Below are 21,370 nucleotides of genomic sequence, written 5' to 3' on the forward strand. Positions count from 1 at the left end.
ATTACACCAACAAACTCATTCTTGCCTGAGGTTAACCTTAAACAGGAAAGAGTTATTTCAACCCATTAATCTCATTCTCCTCCACATTAGCTTGTCATGTTGTTGGGCATGGCTTCCGCCTTTGCAAATTTAATTCATGTCAAAGCTTGCAATTTTCATTGCTTGCTGTTGCTGCATTACGATTCTTGTCTTCTTTCTCTCAGGACTGCTCTTTTCTGAAATCCCCAGTTAAAGAGCGATACGTAATTTGGGTGGTTTTCACCATACAACGCTTTGCAAACTGGTCCCCACCCATGATGCGACGAAGACTCGGCCATGCCGTCGCACTTACTACAGTCAACGACTCAGCACCTCTCCCCAAATTTTCTTGCTGTAAATTTGCAACAGAAATCAAGATCTGTACCTAAAACTGATGCAAGCAAAACAGAGGATGAGTTACAGCAATTGCCAGTCGATGAATTGGGACCCAAACCTTGCCCTCACCTTGACGTTCATTGCGGTCAGACACGTGTCTCTTAGCCGTCAAGTGTCCGGTGAGCGAACAAGCTTGCCTGAGCTGGAAGACAGCCTGGATGACCTCAGTGGTCTTTTATATTTCTATTAACAAGAAAAGTGCACTGGGAATGGAATCAGAAACATTGAACACTGCCCACTACAACCCTTCAAATGCGCCAAATGTATTTTCCACTTCTCTTGTTGCATGTGAATGCACAATCGGGAACAGGAGTAGGTCCCTGCCCTTTACCTTATGCTCCCCACCGGCCGGCTTTGGCCAGCAGGAAAAGGCACGCTTTTGATGCACAACAGTTTACTTCTTCATAACTAGAAAAACCTGGTGTAGAACAGTCATTACCATTAGCATTTCTGTTGCAAGATGCTATTTCCAAGACAGCCACCAACTCTGACCAATGCAACACGCTTCCTTTGCATCGTATCAGTTTGTGTGTAGTGAGGATACAACATGCTCTTGACCGGTACGGAGCAAGCTGTTGAATTTCCTTTCACCTTGACAGTTTATAACAGTAACTTTAACTTTCTGCTCTGAATACACAAATATTTTAATGATTTAAGGTAACTTCTAGTTGGATGATCTTGATACACTCACTGTCAAGTAAAATAGTGATGCAAATTCACTTGGTATTAGTCTACCTGCTCTTCAGAATCACTGTCATGGACCGAATAAAGCAGATCGCACACAGCCATGCAAAGACTTATTTGTAGCCTTTGATTTGCTGTCTTACATTTCTGAGAAGATAAGCATTCTACCTTTGGAGTGTCCCATCCGCAAGCTGATGTTATTTACAGAAACAATAAAATCTATTAAAAATACACGTAGCTCTTACCTAAAAGTCTCATTGTAGAAGACGATCTTTCTTCTTTATCAAGTGGACTATTTCTGGATTACTTCTGCCCATGGGGTCTACTTGATATGATATGGTAAAGCTGTGATTTATCATGAACCTCAACATACATTAGTTTGGTGGGGAGGTGTCTTCTGAGTCCTAACTTCTAAAGTTGAGAGAAATTTGGTCTGTTTGTGTTTTTAAAGAAGATATTTATAGCCTGTATGGCTGTAGGTAAGAAAACCTGAGTGAATATTAAGCAAGTAAAACCTACTATATTAGAAAAACTGAAATGCAAAGCCATTCTCCAGAACCAGATGACTTCTGAATGGTTGGCCCTGGTGGTATTACACAGATACGATCCGTAGAAGCTCTTTCAAATTTAGGATACTTATTGTTAGCCATACTGGTTTTCCACATAAGATTATAAAGTAAGGCATGCACAGGTATGATTGAGTATAAACATTAACACCTCCATGGGTTTAAAGATAATCTTAAAGTGAAACGGTAACCAAGGAGTAGTTGGGAACACCAGGTGAGTGTTTGGAGAAAACTGTGAACTATTTTCTTGGCTATGGGTATTCCCTACTCTCGGTTTCAGCCGTTGTACTGTTCTGTACAACCACAGATAGAAAAGCAGGACTCGCATGGTGGCTAAGGCAATTTCCTCCCAGAGAAGCAGAGGTTTGCCAAATCACACAAACAGCTTAATAGTTTTACTTATTTTTATCTGTATTTGCTCTTAGCACATAATTAATGCTATTTTCAAAATGCATGTTAATTTTGAATAAGATTCCACATGCAGATTGTTAGGGAGGTATTCAGAGCATAATCATGCTCTTCCACACTGAAAAAGAAGTCAGCTGCAGGATGAGGATTCATATTCTAACCATTGAGAGCTCACGTCTCAGCTCCAGCTGTGCCAGGAGCTAGAGATGCCAACCAAGGACTGAAGAGAATTTTGTTGTGGACAATGACAGAAGGAGACCTGGGGAAGGGAGGGAAGAAAAAAAGCCCAAAGAACTCTTTCAGTTGTATGCAAATGCCATAAATGTGTACCTCCCTTGCCACTTACAAAAAAACCACATGTTTTGAAACATTTTCTTTTTTTTCCTGATTTACAAGCTGTAAGTATATACTGAAAGGAGATAGACAGATAGATAGATAGATAGATAGATAGATAAAAAAAAAATCTAAAGAAGATACTTCATTTTTAGTATTGAAACAAGGACAAGTAGGTTATTAGCAAACTGAATGGAGTTTTGCTTTGATACTACAGGGACTGCAAATGTAACTCAGTTCCACAGATCCGAGTACCTAGGTTTACACTCTTGAACATCACACCTACAAGAGGTCAAGATTAAAACGTGAGTTATGTTTCTCAGGCAGGCAACATGGCCAGTTAACAGTACTATTCCTATATGTAAGGTGATTTATCATCAGCTTAAGCAGCGAGCAATCATATAAAGCTGAGACCAAGATAATAAAATAAAATTCATCGAGAGGCTGAGAAATTTGTAATGATTTACATTTGCTTGAAAAGACATGGATACTGGCAATTTGAACTGACTGCTGTTCAAAAGTGGGAATGAAGGTAAGATCAATCTCTTTTACTTATTTGGCAGTGCTAGCTACAGCAGACCTTTGAAGAATCCTTCCCTTATAGGTCTTTCAGCTTTTACCATTAAGAGATCATTTGGATAAGGAAATGAGCTCACCCTGAGTTGGAACTTGCAGTAGTAAGAAGATTTTTTTAAAACATTGCCTGGATGCATTTTCAGAAGTCCGTAAATCCAACTCATACCTCTTCCCCATCTTTGGAAAGGGGGTATTGTGTTTACTGGCAAGAACTTGACAGGTTTGATTTAAATCATGAAGTGCACATCAAGCCTGACATCACATCAATTCAAAGTCTATGGCATCCAGAAACATATAGAACACACTAGCCTGGTATCTGAAACAGTAAAATCTTCATAGCTGACTCTAATCTTCATACAGAACATTATGAAAAATCTGTCATCCAGGAAGGTGTTTTTTTTTTAAATAGAAACTGTGAAACAATTCTATTTTCATTTAAAAGTTGCTTAGCTAGAAAACTCAGAGGGAATGAAACCTTTCTCATAATAAAATTAAAATATAAATTAGTAATTATTATTTTATCTTTAACAGATAAACTAGTCACTATGAAATTAATGTAAGCCACAGCAGCCTTACATGGATAATTACACTTTTATTGATCCATTAAACCCAGAGCATTTCAATAACATATTCAAAAGGTTATTATTTACTCTGTAATCATTAGCTTAGCTTAGCATAGCACATATATAGCAAAAGTAAATGAAACATCAGTTAACTGCTTAGGAAGAGAGATGAAGAAATCAATAATACATCCAATAAATTAACCTGGTACATGTAAGCTCAGAAGTACTGTAGCTTGTTGAGGCTTCTTATCGATGGGGAGCGGTGGTCGCAGGGAGACAAAGGTATCCTGCCAAACAACTGCAGGGTAACAAGGGAAGACATCCATACCAGCTCTATGAAAGAATTGGTACCCACATGCGCATCAGTACCCCCACAAATCTGCTGTATCCTCAGCAAAATAAACCCCCTTAGAAGAATCCTGTGTACCACTTAACCGCATAAACTAAGTCTTCTCTGGTACCTAAATCTTGCATTATGTTTGAGGTTGAAAGAAGCACTTATGTGCATACTTCAGACTTACCATCGATTAGCAGAGACTAACACAGAGCAGCGTTGCGTGTCACCTCCTGGAGAGCAGTACAACACTTACAAATGCCGGGGGGAGGGAGGTCTATAAAAATGTATAGTATAACTACTGTTATTAATCTTGGAAAACACCCATCACTGAAATGTTAGTCTCATTTTAGCATCAAAAATCAGAAATAATTTGCTAATTCGTATGACATCCATACAGTGTGGTTTTTTAACATGTGGAAGAAAGCCAAACCACCCTCAGAAGTGAACGAGGGCAGGTGATGTGTAGAGAAACAGCACTATTTATCACTGACAGTGTGTGATGGAAGTATTCAAAAGCACTTGCGATGTACAATAGAGGGGCCAGCTTCCTCATATTCATCTTTACTGATCCACATTTGCTGAAAAGTGGACAGAGACGCCAGTATTGAACCCCCAATCCAGACAGAGTATTTGCGTTCTGGTGGTGCAATCATCTAGAAGAGAAGTGCAATCTGTTGTAAATAAAGTGACAAGCAGATAACACAGCAACCATCTCTTTGGATGAAACAACTAGGTGAAAGTCTTTCCGTCACAGGAGCACAAGTCCAGTGAAGTAAAGCACCTAAGAGGTAGAAAGGCTGCCGTATTTTGTCTTCCACCTCAAGTCAATAGAGATGCTATAATGTTACTGTGAGCAAATATGGCAGCCCATGAGACATCTGCAGATGGCCCATAACACAGCTACCAAAAAATTATAGACATATAGGCAAGAAAATTCAAATTTTAAAATATTAACCTAATGTGATTGTAAATAAAGACCACTGGGACAACACTGCACAGAATGATCTGAGCATTTTTTTTAAAGGATAAAGGAAATCTTTTATGAAAAAAAACCCAACAACAAAACATTGAGATACACTGGCATTGTGTATCTAGCTAAGCACTAGACATAGAGCTAGAAGACCTGCCGATTCCCCCCTTCACCACTGAATTGTTAAAATACACTGGATGTACCCCTGCTTCTGCACGCTCCTGTTTCCATTCCTGCCGCTCCGTGTCACGCCCGTGCAGCATGCCGTCTGCTGCCTGATGAAAAGGGCTTTTCTATTTCACTATATGTTGTCTTGAGGCCAAGCCGAAAGGCTCCTTTCAAACAGCTAACAAGCTGCAGGCTCTGCACGCTGCTTGGATTTTGGATTTATTCTTCCACCCTTCTCACTAATGACTTTCACTGATAGCAAAGACTTGATGCCTATATTATTCCCAGTATCTTCTCACGTCGTTCATGCCCCCTTTAGTATTTACAGCTCCACCTTCTCCAGGTTCATCCCTACCCCTCTTGCTGTTCTGTGGTACCTTTCAAGTAGCCCTTTTCTCCCTCATAGCCCTATTTCACTGCGAATCCCACAGGACTCTCCTACTTAGCTGTTGTTTCACATTTTCTCAAAATGACCTCATCAACTCCCATGGCTTCAGCAACCGTTTTTATTCCAGTACCTCTCAAATCCCTCTTTTAATTCTGCTTTGGCTGGTAGGAGGAAAAGAAGTATTAATTAAGCAGGCTATCCAAGGCTTTCCTAACATCCAGGCTTGGGATGCAAGACCTGGACATTCTCTCATGAACATTTTTATTTGTTTATAAGATCTAACTTTCCAACAAGAGCTTCTTTTTGTAAGTGCAGGTGTTCAAAATTACCTTAATCTTCATAGTACTTGGAGCCAAAGCTGTAATCTCTTTCTGCATACGATCGCCAATCCCAGGATACATCGTGGTTCCTCCAGAGAGGACGTTATTAGCATAGAGATCCTTACGGATGTCGATATCGCATTTCATAATACTGTTGTAAGTCGTTTCATGGATACCTGCAGATTCCATCCCTGAGTGGAAAGAAATTTCAACATGTCATTTTCCTTGTTCCCTTCTTTTTATTACTGTTAAAGTGAAAGGAAGGCTCACTAGTCCAAGCCATCTCCCTTAAAACTCCAGGAAAAAAACAAAAAAGCTATGTGATGCTTAGGAGAGGAAGGAGAAAGGCAGGACATACTCCTCATCTCCTTTGTCATCTCAGCACAATAATTATAACAGCAAAATACACTCGGGAGGAAGAAAGATCCCCATTATGATTTCATAACGTGTTTTTTATTTCCTCAAGTAAAACAACCTTCCCCCCCCAAATTTTATTTAAGGAAAAATTTAAAATGAGGTGTTACTGCAATACTTTGCCATTTTTATAATCTTTTATGATGCTGTTAGCTAGAAGTAGAAGCCCTGTGTTATTTCAGTGAGCGATCTTGCTTTTGAGCTGTTGGTTTAATTTGAATGCCAATACAGTAAACTTAACTTATGGTACTATTTTTCGCTAAAGAAAAGGAACAGACCAGATACAGCACTGGGAATACAGCTTGAACTTTAAGTACTCGACTTTTTAACTAGCCTAACACGCACATTTTGACACAGATCTGTGATCCAGGAAATCCTGATTTCCATTGCTATATTTCTGATACTGACCATTGCTGAGCACTGACTCTGATCCCTGACACAGTTCTGGCAGCCAAACCCCTCTATCTCTAAAGAGAATTTCTCCTGCTGATGTTTAAATACAGAACTCGGAGCTATATTAATGCTGGAATAGTTTCCTTTCTACATACAAACGTAGCTAGCTTCACCATTTAGTTTAATGGGAATCATGCCAAACTGCCTGCAGCCATTTTGCTCAGTCCGCAAGAGTGGAATTTAAGTGGAAAGTAGGAAATCTGTGAGGACAGTATGAGTTACCACATAAAGTGCCAGTCATCCACCGGATGGAATGAGAATTTTAACACTACAGATAAAACTACTGGAAAATAACGTACGGTTTGATTTTGTATGATTAAATTACAGATTAATATAATGAAATGATAAATGGAAGCAGCACCTAGATAAAAAGCCCTACATAAGCAGCACTGTGCAGTTATATATCAGCCAGTCAAGATAAAAAGCATGATCTTCTGACAGTACTTTAAACATCACCTTAGAAACTCTACTGCATTTACAAGAGGTTGAAATCATCTTAGGATTCAGGTATTTCTAAACTGACAGGCGTCTTTTTGTCCAGCAGCTGTAGCAGCAGGGTTCATAGCTTCTAAAGAGCTGATTAAGTCAGCAGAAGCTGCCCGTTTCTAAGGACATTTGAGAATAAATACCTCAGTTCCTACAGCTGAAGGTTGTCTATACTTTCTAAGAAATTCTTCTTTTCATTCTCTGTCAAGTCCCTAGGAAGAAAAGTCCTGTCCTACCTATGAAGGATGGCTGGAAGAGAGTTTCTGGGCATCGGAACCGTTCATTTCCAATGGTGATGACTTGCCCGTCAGGAAGCTCGTAGCTCTTTTCAAGAGAGGAGGAGGAAGCAGCAGTTGCCATTTCGTTTTCAAAATCCAAAGCCACATAACAAAGCTTCTCCTTGATGTCTCTCACAATCTCCCGCTCCGCTGCAGACAGACAACAAGTTTTTAATCAACGTACAGTATGACAGCCAGGATACAGGTTTTCTCATGCACATTTCCCTGAGTTCACGATGGTCATACGGGTCATTGGATTCTGACCTTTCTGTTGTCTCAACAACATTACTTTCCCTTTGCATCACCAAATTTCCCTCATCAGCAAATAAAACATATATTGTACTACAGAATACTGTAAAGATTCGTGTTTACATGTCGAGGTCACAAAACCTTGAGGTTTATCCATTACCAGCTAGTAACTTTGTTCCTTTGTCTGGAAGAGGTATGATCAAACCCAACAACCAGTTATATTTGCCAGTGACTTAGGATTTCCTAGTGAGGTGGCATCCTCATGCTTGATGCTCAACATACATGCTGAAAGCCAAAGCCAGGAGAACCCCACTAGCTAACATGAACTGTTTTTCCCAGGCCAACCTAGCGATAGGGATTTTGATGCATCGTCGGCAGGTACACGCTAAGACGACAACTAATCGAGCAAACGTATGCAAAGTGCATCCAAATCACAGCTCATTACCAGTGGTGACAAAAGAGTAGCCTCTCTCTGTAAGAATTTTCATGAGATAGTCAGTCAGGTCTCTGCCTGCCAGATCGAGTCTCATGATGGCATGAGGCAAGGCGTAGCCCTCATAGATAGGCACGTTGTGTGTGACACCGTCCCCGGAATCCAAAACTATTCCTGGAAAGTGAGAGAAAAGGAGAAGCTGGTTATTTCCCACTCATACAGGGTCTCCACATACTCTACATTCTCAACTGGAACGTGCAGCAGCAAATAAAAGATGCTCACACGGCAATTGCTTCTGCCATTTCTGTGACTAAAGAGCTGCTCACATGAGACGAAATCGTTAGCACAAACTAAGCAGCAACTGCGTTTGGGGAAAAAAGACGCGTAACATTCAGCAATTTGATTGTATTGTTCTTGCTGAATGGATGCTGGCAGTAATGATCTTATATGGATGCAAAGGCTTCCATTTCAGATGACCCCTAGCACTTTACAAGCATGATATAATGTACAAACTGTAAATAAAAATCTGTCCATAAAATTAAAAATTTGAATCTGCCATTAAAATAAACCACTCCATTAGGGAAAATATAACAGTGGTTTATCTGTGCGCAGCCATGTTACTTATATTCTTGGATAGGAAATGAAGTACATGTTTTCCACTCAAAATGAATAAAGCATTTCTGATACCAAACATGCATACAAATAGTTGAATTTTAAACATAAACCAAGTATTTATGACAATCATAATTCTTGTAAGCTGGTGATCTTTTTATACAAAATTTTATTGTGGCATCAGTCTACAAAGACAGATGGTATTTTAATTTTTTTCAAAGTATATGAAGACTCAAGGGTTGCTAAGAAGTAATTTATTGTCTCAGTGCTTGATCAGACTCTAAATGGCAATAAGAAGAGACCGCCATGCTAATTCTAATGATCGCTTAACAGCAGACATCACTAGGTGATTGAAATTCAACATCTAAATGAAATATTTTCATTTAGCTACTGAATTTTTTTAGGTTTTTTTTTCCTACTGGGAATGGAGCTTAACAATAGAGGTAGGTCTGAAGTAAGAAGGAACTGTGGGTTTGGAACAATCTCGTTAAGATACAGCCTCTTCTCTATGCTGGGCAATTAAGAGCAGTATAAAACTGTATCATGTTTCATCTGTTCATATAGTTGAGCTGTAGTCACTTGAGGTTTTGAAGCAGAAAGTCATAAATCTATAGCCATACCTGCCATGAAGTTGAAAACAGAGGTAGTTGCACAGCGTGGTGGGAAGTATTCAGTCTCCCTATGGCTATCAGTTCTTCTTAATACATAGCTGGTGCATCATAAGGACCGTCTATCTGTGCGTACGTGCATATACATCCGCGAGAGAAGGACAGGTGGAAAATACAACTCCCAGAAAGACTCACCAGTCGTTCTTCCAGATGCATATAGAGACAGCACTGCCTGAATTGCTACGTACATGGCTGGTACATTGAACGTCTCAAACATAATCTGGAATGAAGAATTTGAAAACCTTTAGGATTTACACTTAAGAGTATCTGAAGAGACAGTAATTTTTTTTTTTTTTTTTTTTAATGAATACTGACAGTTACTACTCCCGAGTCCCCTCCTGAACTGTGGTTCTTCTGTGAACAGCACGCTATGTTTTCTTTAGAATTTCATTTAATACAAAAACAAAACAAAAAAAAAATCACTGAAGTTAGTGGATATCTTTCCATTAACCTCAGACTAGGTCAGATTTTTACTGATAATATTAAATGAAGATGACACCTTGGGATAACTTTTTTACCTTGATGGCAGGACTGCAACAATGCAGCAATCTAAGGTTTATACATATATACACACACGTATAAAAAATTTATAGAAGACACAGCTGTAAGAAGCCACAAAGAATAATCTGTCTATTCCCATCTCACGGAAGATTCAGCCACTCCTGACACAGCTTTGGTTCTGCCTCAGAAATTCCTCTGCTGGAGCATCCGCAGATTCTTCTGGCAAACAAATCCAGTGATATACTATATTTACTATTATTATCAAGGTTTTCTCAGTGTCTAGCTAAAACCTCACTTGGGTCTAGTTTAAACCCATTACACCTCATTCTGCTCCCCCCGCCCCCCCCCAGCAAACACAACAATTTATCTTTTCTTTTTATGGTGACCTTAGCCATATTCTCTTGTCTCATCCCCCACCTCCTCTACTCTAACAAGCTCCAGCTCTCTCCATCTCCTCTGTCAGATACACTGCAATTTTATCCAAGCAGATGGAATAAGATTTGTTTCCAACTGGACTTCCACTGGAGCTCCGCTAAAAAAAACCATTAAGGGCACACAGTGAACTAACGCACTCTGGACAACCCTACGCGCTTCAACCTTTCTTAAACCAACGCCACCTACCCTGGGCAGTGCCACCCCATCACTAGTGGTGACCACGTTTCATAGAATCGTAGAATCATTTAGGTTGGAAAAGACCCTTAAGATCATCACCGCAAATCTAACACTGCCAAGTCCACCACTAAACCATGTCCCTAAGCGCCACATCTGCACGTCTTTTAAATGCCTCCAGGGATGGTGACTCAACCATTGCCATTTTACCCGTCAGAGCCAGACATCAGGGGGTTAAACTTAAACTTGGGATTTCATAAGCTAATACTTTTGCCAATGAAGTCTACTTTTAATGAAAAGTATGCTTTCCATTAAAGAATACACGAATTACTGATATTTCATAGTTAATTAGTGTAATGAATGTAATGCAATCAGTAATAAACAATAAGCCTTTAAACAATCTTGAAAACAGGATTTATCATTACAGTATAATGACAGAGAAACAGTCCTAGACATGTCTACTGTATGAACCACACTCCTGGTTGTTACACAAACTAGGCTTTTCTTATGGTTTATTATCTCCCAGTTGTATTATCTCCCAGTAATGCATGCTGTCAAGCTCACTACTTAATTAGTTTATTTACACTGTTGCTAAATTGATGCATAATCTTCTTATTAAATATATGCCAAAAGTGGGCACAAAAAGAAGTGCAGAGCCACATCTAATTTTCCCAGGTGATTTTATACCTATATCTGTATTTAAAACACACTTACTTCTGGTTACATCACCAGCTAAATTTATAACGTGGACTTTTGGCTGGAAGGCTGCTCTGCAATACACAAACTGCAGGGGTCAACTTTTGGTTCTGATCTGCGTTTGCTAAATCAGACTGGCTATGTCATGGGCAAAAATGTTTAGCAAAGCATCATTTAAGTTTGAATGCTTCGGACAACCCATTTTCCCAAGCCATCACAAAGACTCCAGCTTTTGAACACTTTTCCCCTGATCCCTGAAGAGGTGGTCCAGTTGGGAGCTCCACAAAGTCATCTGCATGATGGCCTTCAAACATCTTTATTCAAATCTTACCCCAAAAATGCAATTCTGATACAATAACTAGCATTTTGTCCAATGCTAGTTGGACAAAAATGCTAGAAACATAAAGTCTTCAGGGTAGAAAGCAGGAGCTGGTACAGCAGGAGCTGAGGAGTTGGGCCACTGAAAGTCGAGCACTCTTGGTGGCCAGCGGTAGGCACGTGAAAGGCATCATTGATCCAAAACTCACACAGAAGTGTGAGGCAGCTGGTACACAACCCCTGCTACAGCACTTGCAAACTTCAGATTTAAATACATCAATGTATTGATACATCCAAAAAATTACATGAATCCTGGGTTGACATCTTCTACACACCAAAACTCAGCATCAGAAGCCACCTTAGCCTCCAGCTTCCCCACTTCCAGAACTGAGCACACACACAGTCTTGCCAACAAAGAAGATTACTTCAAGCTTTTAAGAGGCTAATTCCATCTATCTCACTGCCACACACAAGCATGAAACATTTTGGGACCATCCAGAGAACTGGTACTGCATGAGCAGCAGAAACTTTTGCTCTCTCACCATGGCTTAGCCAGCATGCTAACCCACGCTAACCCTAAGGAATTATCTCCCAGATTAAGAAAGTTGAATACCCAGGACTATTTATATTTTTAGCTGCTTCTGTGCAGAAATGATCTGCGGCACAACATTCAGACGATTACCTGAGTCATTTTTTCACGGTTGGCCTTCGGATTCAAGGGGGCCTCGGTCAGCAGGACGGGGTGTTCCTCCGGCGCAACCCGGAGTTCGTTGTAGAAAGAATGATGCCAAATCTAAAAATGAAAATCACTTTAGAAAAGTGACCTGAAAATCATTTCTTCTGTCCACAGAACCACACAGAAATCTTTTCAAATACAGTCCAAGTGATTTATTTTTTTTACACAGACTTGTTAAAATAGACAGAAGGCATGCAAGAGCGAATCTGCCAAATTCAACTGCAAATTAGAACCAAACCCATTGGGTTTCCACTGTACGTAACACCGGAATATAACCTACACAACAGAGTCCTTCCAGTTAGAATTCCGTAAGCAGAGCGTAGACCACCCTCTCTAAAACGGGCACGGCTTAGTTCCCACCGCAGCGCTCCGATACAGAAGCTGAGCCAGGCACTCGACTGTTTTACCTGGAAAGACTTCTCCACTTCAAGCTGCTTGGAGACTGATCCAGTTGCAAGTCATTGCCAAGATGCTCTTTAGCAATCTAATGATTTCCACAGAAGCGAAAGGCCCTTTATGCCACAGATATTTCATCCAGGAAATCCTGAATCGAACTCTCACTTACTATTGAGTAACTATATGTCTTAGTCACAGTCTGTAAAGTACTGTAGTATGTTTTTCATGTTGGAAGGTGCTGCTTGTATCAAACGATGCTGGCTCTGATTGTCTGAGGACTATGGCTATGAGGAACTGAAGAGATTTTTTTTCAGCTCAAAGACAGACTGTTCAGTAACCTGACAAAATATTTCTTATCTTCTCGTTTAAATCTTTCCTACCCTTATTTCTTTTTTTCCCCTCTTTTTAGCTCAGCTTTGCCTGACCCAACAAGCTTATTTCTGAGCACAAAACATCAGGATAGTTTTATGGGTAAGTTTATTTGATTAATATCCTAGAAACCAGTATTATTATGCTCCAAAATTAACTTAAGTGGAAAAAAGATCTCTAAATTTGAAGCACCTACAAAATCAACAGCTGTCTAGAGCTGGAATTATTCACTAAGAAAAGTATCAGCCCTAAAAAAAAACAACCTTAAATTCCATCTCAGTCCCCTAAAAAAAATAAATAAATAAAGCAGATGTTTCCAGAACTGGGGCTTGGGATGCTGGGCCATCTTTCATTTGAAGGTTTAGAACACAAATACAGGGAGAAGTTGAATAAAACAGAAAGTAATCATCTAAAAGTTTAAAAAAATATATAAATCAGATATAAGAAGAAAAGGATGGCCATTTCAGATGGGAAAGATAAGGGAAGAGAAGAAAACCTCAGTGCTTAGATAATTTACAAAGTACTGGCAATTTCAGCAGTGAGGAACAAACCTGGACACATAAAGCAGGACCCTGCCTAAACCTCGGGCAGTTTGCAGGTTTTTCCTCAAAACCAGGCAGGATTAGGCACTGTACAGCCCATTAGATTTGACCTAATGGTAGCCATAATGTTAATGAATAATGGTATTCTACAAGAAACAAAAATAGTTCAGTGCTGGATTTTATAGGTCGTGAGAATTAAATGTAAGCAGCAAGCACAACAGCAAAGAGAAATTACTGAGGAAGAATTATTCCAACACTTATATTAAACATTTATGTAGTCACCAGAGCCAGAAAACGCTCCATCCCAACGCTTTCCCTCCCATACGTTGTCAGCTCAGTTGCTGTGAACAAATTAACAGTGATGTACAATGCCCTGTATTATTATCCAGCAGAAAACAGAGCGGTCCCCATTTGAATATTGTGAATTGAAGCACAGGAGAAGAAGAATGCTTCATTTCATTGCCTACACGTTCTCCTCTCGATTCACACGAGTGTCTGCGCGTCCTGCAGCATCCTCATTTTTTGGTGACCCCCCTCTTTTTGTAACATGTAGATGGTTGGGCACTGCACTATTATGCCTTTGTCCCATTTTTGGCATGTTACCCTGTAATTCTCTTGTTTCTTCTGCACTGTGGTGCTTTTAGTAGTATTAATTCCAAGCTTTGGAAAGAAATTTGTCATTTGGATCAAAGTCATGCAACTGGTTTAAGAAAATCTTGGGGAGGAAAAATGTGTGTATATATATATACGAAAGATATTCCCTTAGCATCAAAACTTTAGGAATTGCATTTCAGGAATTCTCACAGTCAGAAGAGCGTGTGTGTGCATGTGTTACAGAGCTTCAGGGGAAGTTGAGGTATGCATGTAATCATGATTGCAACAGGGAAGCCCCTATATAAAAAAAACCCCCACATTTTTTCTTATTTGCAATAATCACAAAACTTAGCAATGCTGTTTCTTGTCTCTTCCCTACTGCTGCCTTTCTCTCACGCTTCTTTTTTCTATTTGTTTCTCATTCACTTGAAAGCAGCCTCTGCTTTCTGTCCCACTCTGCTCCTGGGCTCAGCAAGAAGTCCAAGCACAACTCAGCGTTGGGGCATCTTTGCCAGCTACTGCATGTTGCAAGCTGTCAGAAGGTGGTAAGTTTGGGCTAGGGACCCACTTTCACAGGTAATTCCTTCATCCAGTTAAGTGACAAAGAGAAGAAAAGTTCAAACGACAAGAACTCACAGAGTATCTGACCGTTATTTGAATTACAGCACTGCCTGAAGCCTCTCCCACATTTCAGCCTAAACCCAATCAATCTAGCCATGAGTTTACACTACACTACACATGCCACCTTTTTTACCTTCTCTAATTCCTTCTCCTACCTACATTTTCGACAGTCTGCTCTAGCATCCAGCATTTCCCAGAGGAAGAACACATACCAGTATGTGTTATACACAGGACAGTTTCCAGATGCAGAGACCAATCGCTGAGGGAAGAACATAAAATAGTCACCTCCAATTTTATTTTCATTTTTTTTTCCTACAGGAAATATAATTTCTTGCTGAATGCAGAGAGCAGGAAAATTATCAGGAAGAACAACATAACGGGATGCATGAGGTAGACTTTCTACTCTGCAGAAACGAGCAACGTGTCCTCCCAACAAGCAGTCCAATAATGAAATGCAAATACTATGCTTCCATCTAGAGGAGTAGGTGGGCAATTTATTTCCAAATAGGAACTGAGGAACTCCCATTGCTCCTATATCAATTTTGGTCTGTTCATCTGGAACAGTCAGTGTTTATCAGTTTGTGTTCATGAATATAACACAATAATTGACTTTAGATATATGTATTACAGTTGTATACACCTCATCTCAGCAAGCATGAGTACAGACCACCACCGGCCCCGTGTCTTCCTTTCAGGGGCATTTTTCCACAGGAAAACATTACGAGAAACATTTGCTCGTGGAGTTTCCTTCCCATACCATTCCACCTGGAGATGACAAGGGACTGAATTGCAATCTTGTCTTTAAAGAAGGCGTACAGTATTCCCACGTAACAGACTCGGATGCTTCCTGAAGACACCAGGACATACGGGATATCAGAGATATTTAGCAGAGTGAGAGAGCCCTTAGGACTCCCCTTGCCTGTCCAGGTTCTCCCATGAGCACACCCCATCGCTTGTGCCTGGTCTGGGACATCCTTAAGCGGGCATTTCACAACGAGGTCATCGCGCTGACCGCATGCCAAGAAAGTGGGGCTTGACAGGGAGTAAAGACATCTTCTCGCCATCCAGATGTAAAAAGCTAACTGGAATTGGCAACAGAAAAATATGCTTCAGGGAAAAAAAAAAAATCCCACTCTCAGAGAATTAGTATAGGGATAGGAAGCCCCAATCTGTCTTTTCCTCTTTAATTAACAGTGAGATGTCATATGCAATATGAGATGTGGGTATCACCCATCATCTTGTTCATGTAGGCAAGTACTCAGGAGGGAGAATCACCCCTCCACCTCACAGTTTTTGTTCCCAACTTCAGTAATGTATCTTTAATATTTCTCCGACTCACCTCTGATGAATTTTTTTTTTTCACTTTAACTACTTTCTATCATTGTCAAGTTCTGCCTCGGTATGAACTTCAAGACTGAAAAGAGTATGTATAGAGCATAAAATACTTTTGTAACATACTGCCAAATCTGATGGGTAATAAGCATTTACTTTGTCAAAGAATAGTCAGCCAAGACCTGATCAACTCCTGTACTAGCATATTGTACTATCCCTTTACCTATACTGCAATTACAAATTCTTCAAGGATTTTCCCTTTCATTTGAAAGAAGGTTAATGGCAAATCATATGTCTTGAATAAGACGATGCCTCGACAAAATTACATTAAAAATAAACACCCACCTTTTCCATGTCATCCCAGTTAGTGATGATTCCATGCTCAATGGGATACTTCAGCGTCAGGATCCCTCTTTTACTTTGTGCTTCATCCCCTACATAGCTGTCTTTTTGACCCATTCCAACCATAACACCCTGCAAAGCATATTATTCTAATATTAGTGCAGTATATCACACCCATTAGAGATAGAATATCATTTTTAAGTTAAAGCTTCATGTGAAATACCGCTACTGCCGTTCCAGAACGTACCCCCAAAACGTGCAAGGAACTAAAACGTGAATTTATCTGTAACTACCTACTCTGTACTAACTCCCTCTACAAACCCACCAGGAAGAACAAGGCAGCTTCAAAAAAGAAGGTATCTATCTCACACTCGGTGCAACTAGTGCCCATGCAGGAGCCCAGCCAAGGCAGGCATCCGCACACTCATGGTTCTCCACAAGGGATGGGTCCTTTGTCATTGCACAAAGGAATAAAGGGAAGGAATTATAAGCGAGAAAGATATAATCTCTTTTGGGCTCCCTAGATTTTATACATTCGGCTGCCCTTTGTGTCTAGGCAGTTCCACTACCATCTTTAAACTGACATTATTCCCCCTTGCTGGAAGTGAAATAGTTTTGAAATATATACATTTGAAAAAAAACCCATTAATTTATATAAAACAGAGACAGATTTTCTAAAAGAAAACTCACTTATTAAATAATGGTTTTCCTAAGTTTATCATGTTTGCGTTAGGAAACCTATCGTGATTGCCTCAAAGTAACAACATCCGAGGTACAATATTATTCATCAACTGGCATACAAATATTTAATTTTTCTCATGGATACATTTTAATTCCATGGATTCGGTAATACAGCTGCTGAGCTTCCTAACTGTGCAAAATTACAAGCCAAAAGACAATGAACAATTTGAGAGGTTAAAGAATGGATGTTTTCAACAACTGATATTCAACTTCAACAATTCATAGAGGTGTTCAAAATGCATTCCTTCAAATGCTTAGTATTTTATGCCTGTCAAGCCAGGCTTATTTAACTCAGCAAAAGACCACATAGAACTTCAGGGAAGGGTTTTTACAGCCCAGAAAATTAAAATCTGACTCAGCTATGAATAAAATGAACAAAAATCTGCATCTACTTATAAACGAACTGTTAGAAAACTGATTAAGCAGAAAGACCCTTTCCAAGGTCAAGAAAAGCCACATTCATCCTTTCCAGTCCTGTTTGAGTTGATAAAGTGATGTGCTAGAGACCTTTTTTGGAAGTTTATTGGGCCATACTATTGCTTAACGGAACAGTAAGAACTTACCACTATTATTCATTTGGTTTCTCATGCACCAAATGTTCTGCCTAGCTTTTTTCTTTGTATTAATACAGGAAGTATTAATTAATCCAGCAAGTTGGTTGCATTTTTTTCCATTAAGACGCCTTCATACCATTAAAACACTCATGTTGTTTTATAGTCAACATTTTATGGCTGAAAAACACCTTTTCCAAAGGATCAGTAAGCTTACCTTATAGTATTAAAGACGTGCAGCTCCATCCTTCAGCTCTTAACAAGCTAAACTACAAAGGCCAATTTTTTGCCTGAATAAATCCGATGCTTTATCACTGCCATGTCTAAAGTCTCAAAAAAAAACCACCAAAAAACCAAAACAACCACCCAAACCAGACAACGCTTCCATTTTGGTACCAGCTGACCTGATGTCGAGGACGTCCGACGATGGATGGAAATACAGCTCTTGGAGCATCATCTCCTGCAAACCCAGCTTTGCAAAGCCCAGAACCGTTGTCACATACAAGGGCAGTGGTTTCATCGTCATCGCACATAGTGCCTCACAATTTTGGCTGCAAAACAGTAATTTGGAGGGGAGCAGATGGAAGAGAATAGGGCAGAAGCAACTCTCCACCATTTAGAGAGCAAACTACTGTAAAAAGAATACTTTTGGAAAAGAATAAACCTAAACAGCAAAGTCTATGCTAAAGCCCTGATCTTCTTGCAAAGCATGTTAAGTATCCACAAATTTCAGCTTGAATAGGTTTTACCGAAGCAAATTAATCAAGACATTCAGCCTTGGTTTCCAAAAGGGAAATCTGCTCTGCTGTAGCCTCAAGGAGTCCTGTGATGTTCTGTTAATTGGCCTCATGACCACGGGGCAAGCTCAGCTAGAGGATACACATCCAGCTCTACTTGGTCTTAAGCAAGCATAACCCCATCTCTTCCAAGGCTGAATGATTTTCTAGAAATTTCATTTGTTAAAAATGAATTGATCACACGTACCTACCAGTTATAGTGTTAGTAGTTAGATGGTCAATAAGAATCACTGAACATTCAGTACTTCGAAGACCGCACTTGTTTCCTAATGGCATCTTCAAATTTGCCTTTTTCTTAGAGGGTCATCATCTATCTTAAACAACTAAAAATAACCCCCACAAGAAGTTTCAGGGAAGTGTTTGCTGTGTGTTTTTAAATGACAGCTCCTCTCTAATGTGAAGTGCTCGTTACAGGACCTATTCCATATTTGTAAGGGGTAAATACCTTATCGAAGTGGTTATTCTGGGAAACAGAACAAGAGGCAGCTGGCACCACCGCCCAGGAACAACTCAACTTCAGCATTTGGCCAACACATCAAAGTCCTGAACTCATTGAAATTCATGGCAAAACTCCCGCCGAGGGAGGGCCTGAATTTCACCAAGACTTCTGTTTCGGATTCCTTGGTTATTTTTAGGACTGTAGGATTGCCTCTTTAGGCAGTCGAGAAGAGGGAAGGATTTTATTTTCCCTTCTCTGGCAACTTCACTCGGTAAGGAAGGGTACTTCAGAAAAGGGAAAGGAATGAAAAACAGCACTTGTCCAGCGACGTTCTTGTCCCTAACAATGCGAAGTGCATTAAGGATCATTTTTGCGATTAATGCAAAAATGTATTTGACTTCTGATGGCATTACAGTTCCACCTAAGCGCTACATGCACAGGCTGGCCAGGAGCAGTGGCCAAACAGCCACCAGCAATAGGGTCTGTCCCAATTCACGCTGTCCTATTTGTGGGGTTTAAAGCATCTCAGGGCATCCCTGCAAGAATACCAAAGCCCCTGGAGATTTACAAACAGGAACAGTTTTGCGTTTTAAAGTCTGAGTTGCGTGAAGTTCCCGGTGTTCAATCCTTTCCCATGTGCTTTAAAAAGCAAGACTGTGACATGACCGATCCCAACGCTCGCAGGTGAAATGGAAGCGTGATTTGAAAATATGACATTATTTTAAGGAAGAAAAATTGTTTTAATTCTTGTTGATGTGCCTGTGACTGGAAGATTCTTTTCCACATAAGGAAGCAGAATAATTTTATCACATAAATTTGTTAACAGCTTTAATATAGGAATGTTTAACCATTAGTTCTAGTAGCTGGTATTTTGGAACATTGATTCATGGTGCCATGAATTGTTATTTTCTTCTAAAACCCTCAGGAAAAGGCTTTTAGAATGCCATAAACCAACCATTTACCAGCAGTATCCAACATTACAGAACTGCACCCCGACTCTGACTCCATCAGTGTAAACCAGAAGGAAACGCAATTCTTAAATACATCAGAAATTACATCAGATGAGATACTAGAATTTAGGAGTAGAGAAATTTGAAGTAGAGAAATGCTACAAAGCTCTGCAAGCTCAGCATCACTCCTTGGCTCTGAAGAAGGCTGGATCGGACCAAGATGTTTAATCCTCCATGGTAAGAAATAATATTCCCATTCATTCATACACAGCATTCCATATATAGCTTTACATGTAAAACTAAGGTCAGTACAGCCATATTCAGAGAAACAAAATTCATAGGAAAACCCCAGCTGATCTGTGCAAGTTACACTCTGAAGTGCTGGCAGCAATTGTTTACACTTTTACTCACTATTGATTAGATTCCACAGAAGCCACTGACACTTACTAATAAAATCAAAGGCTGAATTTGTTCATTTCCCATTAAAAAAATAAAATTACCTTGCTTTGCTTGTCATTACTTAATTACGAAGTGAATGAACTAACAAAGAGCCCTACTTCAAATTTTCATTGATCGAGTCATGTTATTGCTTTACAGCTGCTGAATTTATAGGTTTAATAATAATTTTCACAAAGCAGCTATTTGGAAATCTTTTCAGCAGGTGAAGTTCCTAAGTACATTTCCTAAATTTGCTTTTAATTTTATTTTTTCCAATTCCCAGTGCAAAATTAAATATAATTAACAGCGAACTTCCTTTTGGTTTCTGCATAAAGCCTGATGTCCAGACAGCAAACACTACTGAAGTGTTCTTCCAGGTTTCAGACAGCCCAAGGATTCACTGCACACTACTGATCCTTCCAGCCATGAGGAACGTCTGCACATTTCCCGGCAACCACACAGTCAAACCTGAATTACCTTACACCAGGAGACCCTTTGGAATTCCTTCAAAGCCTGAGGCAAACACCATCCAAATCCAGGAAGAAGTGTGTAAATCCCCCAAGACCAAGTGAAGCGAAGCATTGAAATCATGAACTGCAACCAGAAAAAACTCTCAGGGCAATACTTACCCAGGAAATGGTGATGGTTTGTAAAAGCCTCTTCGTAAATGACATGATCTCACCTTCCATTACATTTATATCGGCTTCTGGAACGGAGCTCACAGAATATCCACACGTGTCAAGCCATTTTTGGAAACTTTTTTTTCAGTTTGTGCTTATCACAGTGACAGCACAAAGGCCTGGATAAATTAGGGCAGAATTTCTAACGTGTCTGGATCCTTTCCCACTCGCTAACTTGCTGTGCCTCATGACAGAGGGTTGTTTTCTCCCCTCAAGACAAAAATCCCTCACACTAGATGAGCAAGTCTGGAAGGATCTGCAGGTCCACTGCTGTAGCTGGAAAGCATTCTGCTTCATGATAACACAATTAGCTAAGAATAGCTCATCATCGTTCTGTTCACAGCCATCTTCAGAAAGGGAAAAGTCTTACCCCGTACAGTACTCATGTTTCAACTGTA

At 39.9% G+C, this 21,370-nt stretch overlaps 1 protein-coding gene across 1 annotated transcript; it reads right to left on the reverse strand.

Annotated features, from left to right (window-relative positions):
* Nucleotides 1-3,570: 3,570 nt before the first annotated feature.
* Nucleotides 3,571-21,357, reverse strand: LOC115352224 (actin, alpha skeletal muscle B-like). Its single transcript, XM_030040051.2, has 9 exons — nucleotides 20,922-21,357; nucleotides 18,073-18,219; nucleotides 16,380-16,508; nucleotides 12,127-12,237; nucleotides 9,456-9,540; nucleotides 8,053-8,214; nucleotides 7,317-7,508; nucleotides 5,737-5,918; nucleotides 3,571-4,534 (listed from the first exon to the last, which is right to left on the reverse strand). Exons 2-9 carry the CDS (start codon nucleotides 18,199-18,201, stop codon nucleotides 4,391-4,393), a joined length of 1,134 nt encoding a protein of 377 aa, XP_029895911.1. The 5' UTR covers nucleotides 18,202-18,219; nucleotides 20,922-21,357; the 3' UTR covers nucleotides 3,571-4,390.
* Nucleotides 21,358-21,370: the final 13 nt, after the last annotated feature.

This window comes from Aquila chrysaetos, chromosome 16 (assembly GCF_900496995.4).
Source record: "Aquila chrysaetos chrysaetos chromosome 16, bAquChr1.4, whole genome shotgun sequence".
In the NCBI taxonomy this organism is placed as follows: Eukaryota; Metazoa; Chordata; class Aves; order Accipitriformes; family Accipitridae; genus Aquila; species Aquila chrysaetos.